At 45.0% G+C, this 17,322-nt stretch overlaps 1 protein-coding gene across 2 annotated transcripts in view; it reads right to left on the reverse strand.

Moving 5' to 3' along the window:
- LOC143927871 (extracellular serine/threonine protein kinase FAM20C-like) overlaps positions 1-17,322 on the reverse strand; it is a 304,483-nt gene that overhangs the window by 192,953 nt on the left and 94,208 nt on the right. For both annotated transcript variants that reach the window (XM_077452308.1, XM_077452309.1), the window contains exon 4: positions 5,051-5,143. In XM_077452308.1, coding sequence (XP_077308434.1) covers positions 5,051-5,143 — 93 coding nt within the window. The remainder of the gene's footprint in view (positions 1-5,050; positions 5,144-17,322) is intronic.

The raw sequence follows: 17,322 nt of genomic DNA on the forward strand, positions 1-17,322 counted from the left end.
AGATGAGATAGCAGGCCGAAATATATCCACTGAGCTGGATGAACCCATGCACTCGGGCTTCACGTGTCTCTCTGCAGATGGGAGAACCTTTAAGAGGAGGGAGAGATTGTGTCTTTATTGTGGCTAGGCAGGTCACTTTTTGGAGTCTTGTCCTACCCGTCCAGGGAACGATCGAACCTTGAGGTCCTGTCACAGACAGAGCTTAGGTGGAGTTGTTTCATCCCCAATTATGCAGAAGGATAAGCCCCTGGTTTCAGTTACCCTTTCTTTGGCTGAGTCGTCCATCGAGATACAGGCTCTAATCGACCCTGGGGCTGCAGGCCTGTTCATTGATGCTGCCTTTGTATCGAAGCACTCAATTCCACTGCAGTTACGTGAGCCATTAAGGCTCTTGATGGGAGACCTCTACAGCCTGCCCATGTGATTCATGAGACTGTTCCATTGTCCATGGCCATAAGGGCTCTTCACCATGAAATAATCAAATTCAAGTTATTTCCTCACCTAAGTTGGTTATTAGTTATCCTTGGTTACAATGCCTCTTTTAATGTGCTCCGTGCTGTGGTTCTCTCCTGGTCAGCACAATGCAGTAAGACATGCTTCCAGAAGTTAGCCAAAATCCTGTGCACCTCTTCGCTCTCCTCCCTGCTGGAGGAGTACAGCGATTTTAGCAATGTCTTTGACAAAGGTCAAACCGGCAGTTTGCCTCCACACCGGCCATATGATTGCGCAATTAACATTCAACCTGGTGCCATACCCCCTCGTGGTTTACCCTTTGTCGGTCTTGGAGGATAAGGCCATGGAGGAGTATGTTGCAGACACATTTTCTCGAGGTTTCATCTGTAAATCCTCGCCTCCTACTGGCGTGGTTTCTTCTTTATGAAGAAGAAGAGTGCTGAACTGAGATCTTGTATTGAATATAGGGGTCACAATCATTTCATGATTAATCAGCCCAAGAAAGGGTGACCAAAACCAGGGGCTTATCCTTCTGGATAACTTCTGGGGATGAAACAACACCACCTAAAATCTGTCCATGATAGGACCTCAAGGTTCGGGCGTTCTCTGGAGGGGTAGGGCAAGACTTCAAAAGGTGACCTGCCTGGCCACAATAAAGGCACAATCTCTCCCTCCTCCTAAAAGTTATCTCATCCACAGAGAGACGTGTGAAACCCAAGTGCATGGGTTCACCTTCACTGACCGACTCAGTACCAAGAGGCATGGGAGGTGAGGGAGGCACATGTGGGACTGCAAAGCTTGGAGAAAAGCGTACAGGAGGCTTCTGCAAGAGTTCCTTAAAAGAGAGTCTTTCTCTGAGTCTGGAGTCAATGAGGATGGCAAATGTGATCAACTTCTCCAGCTCAGTGGGTATATCTCGGGCTGCGTTCTCATCCTTGATGGTATCAAAGAGACCATGAGAAAAGCAGCCACGAGGGCCTTATTGTTCCACGCAACCTCTGCTGCCAGAGTATGGAATTCAATGGTGAAGTCGGCAACAATTCTCGTACTCTGTTCGATAGACATGAGGCACTTGGCAGCAGAAGCAGAGCATTCAGGAATGTCAAATACCCTTTTAAACAAAGCCACAAACTCAGGGTAACTCAAGACAACAGGTTTTTGCGTCTTCCATAGAGGGTTTGCCCAGGCCAAGATATCACGAAAGCTACTTTGCTTCTGTCTGTGGGAAACGCCTCAGGCAGCATCTCAAAGTATATCTCAACCTGGTTGAGAAACCCTCTGCATTGGACTGGATCACCCCCCAAATCGCTGGGGAAGCGGAGCGGAACCAGGCATACCTCTTATAGAGGTAATACTCAAGGCGGGTACCTGCACAGAGACTAGAACATCAGCAGGGACGGCCTGCAACATAGGTTGTACTGGGGTGGCCACAGTGGGAGATTCCAGGTGAGCCACACGACTCAGGAGCGTTTGTATCGTCATAGCAAACTGATCCATGCGGTGATCCAGTTCATCCAATCTGGAAAAAATATTATCAACTAGTCGAGACAGATGTACAGTTAAATCACACTTGTTTAATAATAAAAGTAAAAAGAACAAACGTAGTCAAAACATAGCCAAAGTTCAGTAACTGAAACGGATAGTCAGACAAGCCAGAAGTCAGGGATCAATGTAGTGGAACAGCAAGCGGGATCTGGAGCCAGAAGGGACGTCAGCAAAGCAAGTCTTTAAACAGGAAGGCAGCAGATAGGCTCTGTGATGTTGACCAAGGTGAAGGCAGAGAACCTCTGGACTGGACAGCTTATGTAGGCAGGACTGACGAGTAGGATATCATCAACAGCTGTGAAGAGATAGAAGTTGACAATTAGCCGACAGGTGAACAGCCATCTCTGCGAAGGAAGGGCTGAGCCCAGCCCTGACACTGAAGCATAGTGAGCACAGTCTACTATACTACACTTATGAATGGACATGGTGAGTGATCGTACCAATCGCTCACTATGTTCATTCAGAAAAGGAAGGAGCCAGTAGATTACATATTTACTAGTCTCATCCTCCACTCTCCATCCTGAAACATCCCCCGCAGCAACCGGTGGGAGGTGAGAGAAAGGGTGCTGGCAGCGCTGCTGCGGGGCAGGGGTGGGGACCGTGGGAGCACACTGGGCCCTGGCAGCCAAAATAAGAGGACAGGATGGGAGGCGGGGGCAGCATTTACTGGTATCGATCCACTTTATAACTGCACCCTCTGAATGTCGGAGGGATGGAGAGGACGAGAGGCGGTGTCAGGAATCGGTTCACCTGCTGGTGGAACTGTGGCTCGCAGACCTGTAAGGTGTAGTTCCGGTGTCCACCAGCGGATGACTCTCAGCAGCCAGCAGATCTTAGCAATTAGTCATCACCCCGCGATGACTGCTGGGAGCATATTTAGTCCCTCCTCTGCTACTCCATTTCATTTTGGCGTTTTGCCCTGTGCCCTTGATCTGTGTGCCTCGTGACCTGCTACCCAGTTCATAATCCTTCACCAGCCAGCTTGTTACTGCTCCCTTATATCCTTTTCCTATCCTGGCTTGCTCCCTGCTCCCTCTGCCAGATCTTATGTGTATGACCTTGGCTCCCACTGACACTGACCACTCCTTTAGTCTTACCCTGCCATCTGCATATAGTTAGCTCGGTTTTGTTTATTTATTGTGATCACACTCACCCATTAGACGTCATTGGTTGAGGTTTTGGTAATGTTGGTGTGTGTGTTATATTGTTGTTTTATTGGCATTATCCTTTAAGAAACCACATTTTTTATATCATGTTTGTGCCTGGTGTTCTCTGTGCAGGCCCATACATTTCTATACATTTTCGCATCTGTTTCAGAGGATACCAGCACTCAGTATCCCTGACAGGAGGTTTTCACCGGCTGCAGGAGGAAAGCATATCAGTACCAGTAAATGCAGCCTTCGCTGCCCCTACTGTTCAAGTTCCAGGGACGGCATTGAAGGACCGTGGTCTACCCATGACTTACCTGTGATCCACAGGTAGGTGGCGATTGACGGGTTTCTAACCCTTGCATAGATGTGTGTCTATGAAACTCTCATTTTTAAGGACTATCTTGCAGGTACAAAGAATATGTTATATGTGTTCAGCATGTACTGCAAGTAGGTTTAAACTATATTTAACTATTTTCCTTTAGGTCAAGAAACTAACCTGTAAAAAAAACACAAGCAGATAGACATGCTAAGTCTCTTTTGCAATAAAACAAACTTACATGCCTGTTCACAACCCTTAGGGTCGGTTCAGACCAGGAATTGCACAGGAATGCACTGTGCATTCCTGTGCAATTCACATGGGGTGCGGTGCAGTGTGATTTAAGTCCATTCATTTTAAATGGGTTGAATCGCACTGGATCACACCAAAAGTAGTACATGTTCTACTTTAAAAAACACTGTGCAACTGCATGGTACTTCTGTACCATGCAATCCAGTGCAGGCAAATGCACTGCATTTGCAACTTGCACCTGTATTTGGGGTGTTGTCAACTTATCATTGACATGCACTGCAGATCACAACTGCAGTGCATTTTGAAAGTGGGGCAGGAAACACGCATGGGATATGGGACAGCACTATGCAACACGCAGTGATGTGCAATATAATCTAGTCACCAGTGGTTGGCAAGGTAAATTATGAAAAATAGACAAATTTAATTTTTTTTTGATTTCTGATTTCCACAAAATACACCAATAATTGTATATAGTATTGTTGTTCAAAAATCAACAATGTGCAAAGGCTAGTCAGACTTAATTTTTGAACACTACAGTGAAGTAGTACTTAAAGAGGAGTTTCCATTTGAAAAAAAAAATTAAAAGTCAGCAGCTACAAATACTGCAGTGGCTGACTTTTAATAATCGGATACTTACCTGTTCCAGGGTCCAGCGATGCGGGGGGTCGAAGCTTTGCTTGTCCCCCCTCGGCGGCATTGCAACTGTGGGCACCCGGCTGTGGCTTCACAGCCGGGCACCCACTGCGCATGCATGCGCGAGCGGCACTGCGCACCGTGATTGGCCACGCAGTCATCTGGGACATGTCACGTGTCCGAGATGACTGACAGGAGGGAGGGAGAGGGAGCCCTTCCTGTGCCGAGGGGAAGGGATGTCACCAGCCCAGGCACTGAAGGAGGCAGACTACAAGGGACCTCCTAGCAACAGGCATTTAGAGAGGTAAGTTAAAAAAAAAAATCCCAAATGTTTTTTATTTTTTTACATTTTAGGAATTGTAATCACTTTTTTTGTGTGTGTAACACCACTTTAAGAATAACTGGTATAGGTTTTTGCAGAATACACTTTGTTACTTTTGCCAGTACTCCTTGCTGATGAGTATAACTCAGCCCTACCAGGACCACTATTGTCATGTCCAATTTTCCTCATGTATAAAATCAGTTTCAGGAATCTTCCTATCTGATCTAGTCTGCAGCCAAGTGACATAATAAAAGACCATTTTGGGGTGTTGCAAGCAAGGTACATTTCAGCAAAGAGGAACATTTCATACGCCTTCCATGTATTAGATGTGTTTCTAAATACAGTCATAATGCACCAGTAAAGCTGACTTATATGTACCTGTCCAGGTGGAAAGCTGCAATCTCAGCATTGTGCCTCTCAAAATCTGAGAAATAGAAGAAATCAGCAGGTGTCTCCTGATCACGTTCCTGTCTGCGTGGATTTAAAAAAAGGGAGAGAAGTGATATGCATGGATGATAAAGTCATAGTCAACACAAAGCAAAACTGAAAAGAGTTATTTTTATGCATCATGTATAAATCTTATACTTCCAGGATATCAACAAACATTTTTATCTATCGAGAATCAACCTTCATCTTTAAAACAGTTGTGTACAAAGTTTACGCCAATTTATCTTCCTTTTATACTAATCGACAGTCCACATTTTCAACATTCAATACCATGTCCTTTCAGCATTATGTTTTAGAAAGAGAAGCAACTGTTTTAAAGATAAAGGTTTTACAAGAAATCCCCAGTTAGAGGATTCATTGGAATTTGGCATTATGGCACAGGCAGGCGAATCACTGTTATGCTACATCAGCCGCAATGATCGGATTTGATCAGAAACCGATCAATCCCCAGGCCAAGCCCATTGAAATCTGGCCTGGACCTGGTGATTGCTAGTGACGAATAATATCCTTCCCTTGTCTGTGTAACTGTAAACAATGGCAGGGGAAGTGATGATGTCAACTCTCCTCCTGTCGGTCTTTTCTGTTCCAGACCAAGAGGAGAGAGCATCTAAAAGTGAGTTGCACAACACTACACTGACACCAGTTCATAGAGGCACACAATTCACCACCCCCCCTCCCCCGATCACCCCCCAGTTAACCCCTTCACCACCTGTCACTGTGTCACCCAGTGCAGCGTTCAGATTTTTTATTGATTGCTGTATTGGTGTCATTGGTGACACTAATCAGTGTTAGGGTAATTAGTCTTAGGCTCAGATAGGTCTAGGGACCCCCCTAACCCCCCAATAAAGGTATTACCCCTTGTCACCTGTGATCACAGTATAAGTGTCACGGGTGACGCAGATTAGCTAGATTTTTTTTTATACTGTCAGGGCACCCGCCATATATTACTCAATAAAGGGTTAACACCCTGATCACCCGTAGGATGATCAAAGTTAGGCTTTAGTGTCGGATAGGGTCTGCGTCGCCGCAGGCAGCGTCAGATCAATGCCAGTACCGCTAACATCCACTCACGTACCATACGCTTTCCTTAGTAGTATAGTGTCTGAACAGATCTATATTAGCATCCCTAACAGTTTTGGGTTCCCAAAAACGCAGTGTTAGCGGGATCAGCCCAGATACCTGCTAGCACCTGCATTTAGCCCCTCCGCCCTGCCCAGCCCACCCCACCCAAGTGCAGTATCAATCGATCACTGTCACTTACAAAACACAACACACATAACTGCAGCATTCGCAGAGCTAGGCCTGATCCCTGCAAATGCTAACAGTTTTTTGGTAGCGTTTGAATCAGTCGTTAACAGTCAGGAGCTTTTTTACCTGTGAGTCTCACTACTGTACCAGTAAATTTAGAGACCAAAATGTCAAATCGAAGGTACAGTAGACATGTGCATTCGTTTTCCTCCGAATGCATTTTCTTCCGAATTTCAGCTAGTTTCGTTTTCGTTTTGACAAATGATAACGAAAGCACAGAATCCGAAAAACAAAAGATCCGACATAAATAAATGCTTTATTTTCCTTTTCATTGTTACAACAGTTCGATATAGAATAGGAGATTTGACGTGACTCTGACAATAATCTGTGTCTATAGAACCTGTGGTCGAATGTGCCTAACCTTACCTCTATTAGTCCAAGATTATATAGAGAAAATATTCGACAGAGAAAAAAGATTTGACAGAGAGAAAAGATTCCGCAAGTTACTGTCCTAAAAAGTGACCCGGGTCCTGCCCCAGGGGACATGTATCAATGCAAAAAAAGTTTTAAAAACGTCAGTTTTTCGGGAGCAGTGATTTTAATAATGATTAAAGTGAAACAATAAAAGTGTAATATTCCTTTAAATTTCGTAGGGGGGGGGGGGGTGTCTATAGTATGCCTGTGAAGGGGCGCATGTTTCTGGTGCTTAGAACTGTCCCTGCACAAAGTGTCATTTATGTAGGAAAAAAAGTCCTTTAAAATCACTCGCAGCTATTATGAATTGTCGGCTCCGTAATACAGAGAACACTCATTGAAAATCATTGATAAAAAATAAAAAAAAATTAATAAAAAAAAAAAGCGTGGGGGTCCCCCAAATTCAATTACCAGGCCCTTCAGGTCTGGTATGGATATTAAGGGGAATCCCGCGTCAAATAAAAAAAAAAATTGACGTGGGGGTCCCCCTAAAAATCCATACCAGACCCTTTATCCGAGCACGCAACCTGGCAGACCGCAGGAAAATAGGGGGGACGAGAGAGCGGCCCCCCCTCCCTCCTGAACCGTACCAGGCCACATGCCCTCAACATTGGGAGGATGCTTTGGGGGTCTGTGACACAGGCAGGTTTCTGTTACATCAGAGGGGTGTGGGGTCACCCATACGTCACGGGGAAGCCCGGGTTTCCCCTTGCGTCAGAGGGGGGCGGGGTCAGGTGACGGGTGGCCCCGCCCTCCGCATATAACAAACGTCAGGCCGCCGAAATCCCTGCAGTGTCTCCTCAGTGGAGACAGAAGATGGATGGATTCGCTGCGCTGGATGAGATCAGCGTGGCTGGACCCCGGAGAGATGATCGTCCGTCGCTGGATAGCAAGAGTGGATTACCACCGCTGGAATCTTTTTTTTAATTTTTTTTTATTTTTAATAAAGGAATTTTTTAAAAGTGTGTTTGTCTTATTTAACAATTTTTTACACTTTCTTTGTGAAATGGTAGGGGTACTTTTGTACCCCCTTACCATTTCAAACAGGGGGGGGCGGGATCTGGGGGTCCCCTTGTTAAAGGGGGCTTCCAGATTCTGATAAGCCCCCCACCCGCAGACCCTCACAACCACCGGCCAGGGTTGTGAGGATGAGGCCCTTGTCCTCATCAACATGGGGACAAGGTGCTTTGAGGGGTCACAGACCCCCAAAGCATCCTTCCAATGTTGAGGGCATGTGGCCTGGTACGGTTCAGGAGGAAGGGGGGCCGCTCTCTCGTCCCCCCTCTTTTCCTGCGGCCTGCCAGGTTGCGTGCTCGGATAAAGGGTCTGGTATGGATTTTTAGGGGGACCCCCACGTCAATTTTTTTTAAAATTTGACGCGGTTCTGGTATGGATATTTAGGGGGAACCCCACGCCAATTTTTTTTTAAATTTGACGCAGGGTTCCCCTTAATATCCATACCAGACCTGAAGGGCCTGGTAATTGAATTTGGGGGACCCCCACACTTTTTTTTTAATTTATTATTATTTTTTTTTTATCAATGACTTTCAATGAGTGTTCTCTGTATTACGGAGCCGACAATTCATAATAGCTGCGAGTGATTTTAAAGGACTTTTTTTCCTGCATAAATGACACTTTGTGCAGGGACAGTTCTAAGCACCAGAAACATGCGCCCCTTCACAGGCATACTATAGACACCCCCCCCCCCCCCTACGAAATTTAAAGGAATATTACACTTTTATTGTTTCACTTTATTCATTATTAAAATCACTGCTCCCGAAAAAACGGCCGTTTTTAAAACTTTTTTTTGCATTGATACATGTCCCCTGGGGCAGGACCCGGGTCCCCAAACACTTTTTAGGACAGTAACTTGCAAATTAGCCTTTAAAATTAGCACTTTAGATTGTGAACGTTGGAGTCCCATAGACTTTAATAGGGTTCTAAAGTTCACACGAAGTATGCTATATACTAGCTCTGTCGAATCTTCTTTATACATTCGACAGACACCATAAGCCTTCAAAGACAGATTTGACCGTAATTCATGTGGATTTTCGGACGAATGCAATTTTTGAACGAAAAACTAAATAAATAAAAACGAATTTCGGGAGTAACTGAATAAATTAATTTTTCGGATGAAAACGAAATTCCGAAACGAAATATTTTACTCTGCACATGTCTAAGGTACAGTAGTGAAGAGGTCTACACGTTTCTGAGCATGACAGATAGTGAAGAAGAAGTCACTCATCTGTCAGATTCAGGCTCAGAATATGAACCTGTAGACAGCAGCGGCACCCTGACAGATTGCTCTGACGACGGAATTGTGGTACCTGCCAAGGACAGGCATACCAGACTCCGATCTTCTTCTGCTGTCATTGAGGTGCAAGAACCGAAGGTCCCTCGTACAGAGCAGAGAGCAAGTGCTAGTGCCGCTATTCCTTCTGGCGAACTGGCAAGCACCAGCGGCCTAGTACATCCTGGTCATAAATCAAGCACTGCCGTAACACTTGGTGACGTGGTGAGTCCAATAAGTGCAGTTCAAGCTGGCGAGGTGGCAAGCATGAGTAGTGTCCCACATCCACCAAGAAGAAGACAAAGACAGGCCCGTCAAGCCCATAGTGTCCTTCCTGCTGCATTTGCCAATCCTAATTGGGAACCCACCACTTCTGCAGCACCTAACTTCCCCCATTCACTGGCCAACCCAGAATACAGATGGAAACAGTTGATTTTACGTCACTTGATTTTTATTCGCCGTTTTTCACCAAAGATCTCTATAGATCTATTGTGGACCAAACCAATTTATATGCTGGTCAATTCATCACTGCTAATCCCCAGCTGACCCTTGCCAGAGATTGAAGACCTATTGCGGTTTCCGAATTTAAGATCTTTCTGGGCCTATCCCTCCTCATGGGCATAACTAAAAAGAGTGAGTTGCGGTCATATTGGTCCACTGACCCAATTCACCATATGCTCGTGATTTTCTGCCTCCATGACCACAGGCTATACATATAGTTTTATGGTTTAAGAGGCAAGAGATAGCTACGTAGAGCCGGAGGACTGCCCTGACTACATAGGGAGTGCTGGTAAGATTGTGTGGGACTTGGTGTCACTCTTATTCGGAATGGGGTACCACTTGTATGTGGACAATTATTACACAAGTGTGCCACTTTTTAGTCACTTGTTTGATCATCAAATTGGCGCATGTGGCACCGGGCGATCTAATTGCTGGAGCTTTCCCCAGTGGCTTTTAGATTCCCTTCTTAGGCTGGGGGAGAGAGCCTGCTTGAGATGTAATAATTTGCTCACTGTGAAGTGGAGGGATAATAAGAATGTTTTTGTTCTGTCCTCCCTTCACGCAGACACGACAGTCCAAATTCCTATGTCCACGAATATAACCTAATATGGGAGGGGTGGACCTCCACGAGCAGTTGTTGGCGCCATACCTAATTGCCAGTAAGGCCAGACGCTGGTACAAAAAATTGGCTTTGCTGAACACTCATGTGCTATACAGAGCTTCAGGACGGATGGGGTCCTTCCTTAAATTCCAGGAAGAGATCATCATCTGAGCCCTTCTGTTTCCAGAAGGTGCTCTGACCCAACTTCCCAGCGCAAATGCAGTAAGACGGCTGTATGTAGCTTGTTGCCGCTGCATGTTTGCTCACAATTTTAAAGCATGTTGTGTTTGGTATCCATGTATTCGGCCTAAGATAATCTTTTTTATTTCATCAAACATTTGGGCAATATAGTGTGTTTTAGTGCATTAAAATGAAAAAAGTGTGTCCCCCCCCCCCCCCCCCAAAAATGCCTTTGAAAAATCGCTGCGCAAATATTGTGTGGAAAAAAAAGAAACACTCACCATTTTAATATGTAGGGCCTTTGCTTTAAAGAATATATAATGTTTGGGGGCTCAAAGTAATTTTCTTGCAAAAAAAAATTTTTTTTCATGTAAACAAAAAGTCTCAGAAAGGGCTTTGTCTTAAAGTGGTTAGAAGAGTGGGCGATGTGTGGCATGAGCTTCTAAATGTTGTGCATAAAATGCCTGGACAGTTCAACCCCCCCCCCCCCCAAATGACCCCATTTTGGAAAGTAAACACCCCAACCTATTTGCTGAGAGGCATGTCCATGGAATATTTTATATTGTGACACAAGTTGCAGGAAAAAGACAAATTTTGTTTTTGCACAAAGTTGTCACTAAATGATATATTGCGCAAACATGCCATAGGCATATGTGAAATAACACCCCAAAATACATTCTGTTGCTTCTCCTGAGTATTAGGATACCACATGTGTGAGAATTTTTGGGAGCCTTCAGGCTTTCTAATGCCACGTACACATGACCGGACTTTCTGTCAGAATAAACTTCGACGGTCTTCCTGACGGAGTTCTGACAGAGTTCCGACCAAATGGACTTGCCCACACACGATCCCACCAAAGTCCGTTAGTTTCCAATGTGATGACGTACGGCAGGATTAGAAAAGGAAGTTCAATAGCCAGTAGCCAATAGCTGCCTTTGCGTCGCATTTGGTCCATCGGACCAGGATACAGACAAATGGGTTTCCCGATAGAAATTGATTCCTTCTGAAACATTTAAAGCATGTTCTATTTCTAGGTCCGTCTGAATTTTTAAAGAAAAAAGTCAGATGAAGCCCACATACGATCGGAATATCCAACAGAATGATTCCGTCAGACCTTTTCTGGTGGAAAGTCCGGTCGTTAGGGTGTAAATTTTTGATTTTACTCCTGACTGCCTATCACAGTTTCAGAGGCCATGGAATGTCCAGATGGCACAAACACCCCCCCCCCCCAAATGACCCCATTTTGGAAAGTAAACACCCCAAGCTATTTGCTGAGAGGTATGGTGAGTATTTTGCAGACCTCACTTTTTGTCACAAAATCTATTTTGAAAAAAGAAAAAAAAATTATTTTCTTTCTTCATTTTTAAAAAAAATGAGAGCTGCAAAATACACCATGCTTCTCAACAAATAGCTTGGGGTGTCTTGGGGTACTTTCCAAACTGGGGTCATTTGGAGGGGTTTTGTGCTATCTTGGCATTTTATGGCCTTCAAAACTGTGATAGGTAGTGAGGAGTGAAATCAAAAATTTACTCCCTTAGAAATCCTGAAATCCTGAAGGCGGGGCGTAGCCTGGACTGGCATGTGAGATGAAATGTGTCTCACAGCTCACAGAACTGCTACTTGATCCTCTCCCAGCAGCGATCCGCAGCTTCCCCGCTGGATACCGACCCCCTCACCCTCCCGGATCACCCACTGGCTCTCTGCACCCAAGGGTAGGCAAGGAAACAGGAAGAAAGCATGAGCTCTGAAATCCAAAATGAAGCTGAGCCCTGGCACAGTGCACACCACGAGGCAGTGACAAGCTCAAGGGAGGATACAGCAACGGGATACAGAAGCTCCAGGGTAAGGAACAACCGAGGGACATGTTGTACTATTCCCAAAAACAGGGGGGGGGGGCACCAGGACTGAGATGCAGGTGGGTCTGCTCAGCCGGCGCATGGTGGCAGTTTATGAGACATTAACACAGAGCACACTGCATGTTGAAGAGCAGGGAGACCCAGACACCTTGGAAGAGCTACCCTCTTCCCTCCCTGCTGATACTGAAGCTGAGGTACCAGAACAACTGACCTTAGCTGAAATACTTAGGACAAAAGTGCATGTCTGCACAGCGTCTGTGAACACCCTTAAAGAGCAATTTGGAGGACTGAGGAGAGGATGTCTCCCTGTTAAGGCAAGACCTGCAAAAGATTAGAGAGTGCTCGACTGCAGAGGAAAGCAGGATGAGTGATGTAGAAGACAGACTCCCGCCAGTTGCTCGGGAGGGTCATGCTGCCTATCAGCTCGCCAAAGACACCAACAATAGAGCAGATGACATGGAAAATCACTTACAATGCAACAATATCCGTATCGTAGGATTGCTCGAGAGAATGGAAGGGAGAGATACCACCACCTTTGTGGAGACCTGGCTGACCGAGATATTTGGGAAGGAGGCCTTTTCCCCTTTCTTTACAGTGGAACGGGTGCACCGCACGTCGGACCGAACAACGCAACCTGGGCCTCCCCCCAGACCCATTTTGGCCTGACTTCTGCATTACAGAGACAGAGAAGCGGTACTGAGGAATGCACAGGAAAAGACCAATGTCCAGGTAAATGGGGTTAGAGTGTCATTCTACCCTGACTTCTTAGTGGAGGTACAGAAATCCAAAGCTAAATTCTCGGATGTAAAGAGGCGCCTGAGAGCTTTGCAACTACCCTATGCCATGTTGTACACCACCAAGCTCAGCGTTACAGATAACAGACAGTCAGATTTCTTTGAATCGGCCCAGGAGGTGGCCATGTGGCTGGATCAAAACGAACAGGCCCTACGCCTCCGTACTAGAGATGAAGAAGGAGATAGACCCACCTGACTCGTCCATCATTGAGATCATCCGGAAACCCTCACAGGTGCCTTACAGATAATTTGTTTGAAGCTCACCTATTGCCCCCTGGATGACACTGGGGTTCCTCCCTGACCATTCGTCTACATGCCCCTTTCCCCTTTTACAGGCTTCTGAGATAATTGCTTCTCCTGTTTTTTTTTTATTATTTCCTTTGCCCAATCCCCCTGGATCTTACTACTATGGCAGAAAATGTACACTTGTGGGGAATCCCCCTGCCTTACGCTGCTGGGAGACATGATATTACCACGCGAACCGTGAGCTATCTTGTGAAGTAGGCAAGAAGAAATGTGTTCCCCCTATGAGAGGGGTGAAGCAAGATTACCACGTTGGTTTTTGTTCCCAGTTTACATTCATGAGCTTGTCCTGTTGACAGCCTGGTTCTTTGTTTTTTTTTACACTTATTTTACTTATACAGAAAGTTGTACGTGCACACCACTGCTATCTGATCCTTTGGCTTTGCAATTTCTGACACTACCAAAATGATTGACGCCTGTTTTGATCCTACGCTCCACAACTGGGGACTGTACTTGCTGCCACTATCTTTATTGTACTCCTGGGAAGGGAGACCTCTGAGTCTACCCGACCACAGAGGCCCAGACCTATCACATACTTCTGTAGACACTGTTTTGGTATTTCACCCCTTTTTAAGCTCAATAATTGCCTCTTCCCAATGGCTGAACTACCAATAGTTTCTTGAAATGTGAGGGGCTTAGGCTCCCCACTTATGATGGTATCTACATGTCTGAAGAAATATCACCCTATGATTTTACGTATGCAGGAAATGCATTTAACCAAAGAAATGCAATGCTGCCTTAAATATGCATGGGTGGGTAGGGCCTATCATTCCACTCATACCTCCTATTCCAGGGGTGTGAGTGTAGTGATTCATGGTTAAGTAGATTTCCAGGAAATAGATGTTTTTATTGATGCTGAGGGCCAGTTTATCTTCATACATTGCCGAGTGTGTAAAATGCACTGTATCCTGGCTTGTGTATATATACCCCCTCTGGCTCTTGCTGGCCTATTTAGACGGCAGGCCGGATCTGCCGCTACTGATAGTGGGTGACTTTAATTGCTGGTTGAGTCCCTTCATGGACAGACACCCAAACTTGGGGGCCTCTGCCGCATTGAGGGAATCCCCATGGCTGAGAATGCTAAATGAAGTGGGTTGGATTGATATATGGAAGTTCAAACACCTTGTGGATAGAAAATTATCTTGCTTCTCCAAAACCCATAGGACGCTGTCCAGAATTGACCTTACTGTGGGTAACCCAGCCATTCTCCCATCCATCTCGGAAATGATATATAAGTCCCGTAGTGTATCATATCACTCACATTTGGTGATCAACTTGATTCCATCCCCACCATCCACACTTCCAAGAGCCCCGTGGAAATGTAATGCCTTCTGGTTGAAACTATTTTTAACTTACAATGAGATGGAGTGGAGCATGAGGGACTTTCTGGATGGCCAAGACTTTACTGACTCCCCGGCGACACAGTGGGATGCCTTTAAGGCCTATATGAGGGGATTGCTTATATCTGAAATTCATAAGGTATAAAAGAACTCCTCTGGGCACAGAGAGGACCTTGAAAAACAAGTAAAGGCTCTAGAGGAGACATATGTTCACACCCTGACAGACTCGGCCAGGGAGGCATGGCAGTCCGCTCAATCAGCTTATGAGCGGCTGCTGTCCTCCACAGCAGAGGAGAAACTTTTCTTTTCCAAGTTAGCTTTCAATGAAATGGGGGAGAGCATGGGGCGCATGTTAGCCAGGATAGCTAACTCCCAAAAACATTCCCCCATTATTAGGGCTATCAAAATGACAGAGCGCAGGATAGTGAACTCCCCTGACTTAATCTTGGCGGAACTGGCCAGATTTTAGTAGAACCTATATCTTCTGACCGGGCAATATACTCAGCCGAAACCTATGGAATACTTACAGGGCAATGACTTCCCACAACTCATGACTGACCAACAGAGGGCCCTGGATGCCCCTCATACTGGAGGAGCTACAGATGGCATTAGCTGAGTTCCCCAATTGTAATGCCCCCGGGGAGGATGGCATACCCATGGAGGTATATAAGCAATATGCGGATATACTCCTGCCCAATCTTTTAGCTGTGTTTAACTAGGCTAGGGAGCGACTGACTTTGCCTTCTTCCATAAGGTAAGGACCCTATAGACCCAGGCTCATACAGGCCCATATCCCTGCTTGGGTGGCTTAGACGTGCTGATGCAATCGCGTTGACCTTCTGAGCAAACGGGCGCTCGCATGCTGTCTGGCATACATGCTGTCTATTGATATATGTTTGTGAGTATATTTTGTTTTATATGTATTTGTATTTATATAAATAAAAGTTGTCCGCCTGTTTTACGCTATGGGAGGCCTTTTTATTTATGTTTTTCGAGTCATCATCTAAATCACTACCTGCCTATATGAAAACCTCTGGGATCTCTCCGGAATAAGCACTGCAATAAGCTCTGGTCATAATTGGCGTGGTTTGGGTGATCTCATATATTTAGTGAGCATTTACATGCCCCATTCTGGTAAGCGTGCATTCTTACTGATGTTCAACACTTTTTGGCTTGGTGAAGGTGGATTGCACGATTGATTGGCATAATTTTAAAGGGATACCCCTCTCACTGAAAGGACTCTGTTGGACTGTTTTTTGTTAGGGTGTGGTTCATTGTTTCACATTTTCATGCACATTGTTTTCCACTTCTTTTATTCACTTATTTAATTAATTTGTCACTGGGATTTTACAAATTTATTTATATTTATTCAGTCACTGTACTTATTTATTTATTATATATATTTTTTACATAATAATTATTTATTCACCTATAGGTATTTATTCACGATTGCTTATGAATTTATTTAAGATATATTGAGTTTTATGAATTTGATAATTCCTAAGTCTCACTTAATTAATTGGGAAATTATTTAATTAATTTTTCGTTCTCATATGGTCCATAAATAGTGACAACATCAGTGGGTCATATTGAGTGGGGTAGGAGTGTTTAGAGCGCAGCCACATATATTTGTATCCATATCCCTGCTACAGAGCGAAATTAAGCTCCTAGCCAAAATTTTGGCAATTAGGCTGAACTGCGCCATCACAGGCAATGTTCACCCTGAGTAAAATGATCCTCATGCCTCAATTACTTTATATTCCACAATGCCCCGACGGTAGTGACTCTAAAGGTGTTTAGAATTGTCAATTCCCTGTTTCATACGCTTATATGGAAGAACCACACACCAAGAATTAAATTTGAACACCTCCAATGCTCAAAAGATGAGGGAGGGCTTGCCCTCCCAAATCCTTGGTTATACTACATTGCTGCACAGCTACAGCAACTGATAGGCACATCCCACACGAGTATAGACAGAGAGGGGGGGGGGGGGGGACCTGTGACTCTTCTGAACTTGTGATGTTACACACAGTAAAGAGGGACTCGGTACTGACAGCCCTGGAGTCGCTGGCATTTGGGAAACTAAATAAACTATACCCAACCTATAACCTTATCCAAAAGGTCTGGAACAAAACTAGATATCTACGGGGTGTGACGGGGTACACGGGCCGTATCTGGTTTAATGATTCATACCCAGAACTAGCTAAACTACAGCACGGTACACTATGGAAAAGATATGGGGTAGTATGTCTGAGCTAGATATTCCACAATGGGAAATTGCTTACGTTTGAAATCCTGCAAAGTCTCTTTGGTTTACCACAATATATGAGGTTTTACTATATGCAACTAAAGCATGCTATAACGGCCCAAAGTAGATCCTCGGAGTGGATTTCATCTCCAACTCCATTGTTCAATCTGATAGCTAAAGCTACCAATACTAAGGGTTTTATATCAATATGCTACAATATGTTACTACGGAACTTTCTGAATAAACACACTTTATGACTGCTGGCCAAGTGGGAGGGGGAGGTGAGCCCGATTGATGGAGATCAGTGGGAAGAGGCCCTGCAGGCATTACCTACATGCTCCTTAAATGTATCACACAGATTGGCGCTA

Source organism: Lithobates pipiens, unplaced genomic scaffold (genome assembly GCF_037356315.1).
Source record: "Lithobates pipiens isolate NorthernLeopardFrog02 unplaced genomic scaffold, aLitPip1_a1.2 Scaffold_23, whole genome shotgun sequence".
In the NCBI taxonomy this organism is placed as follows: domain Eukaryota; kingdom Metazoa; phylum Chordata; class Amphibia; order Anura; family Ranidae; genus Lithobates; species Lithobates pipiens.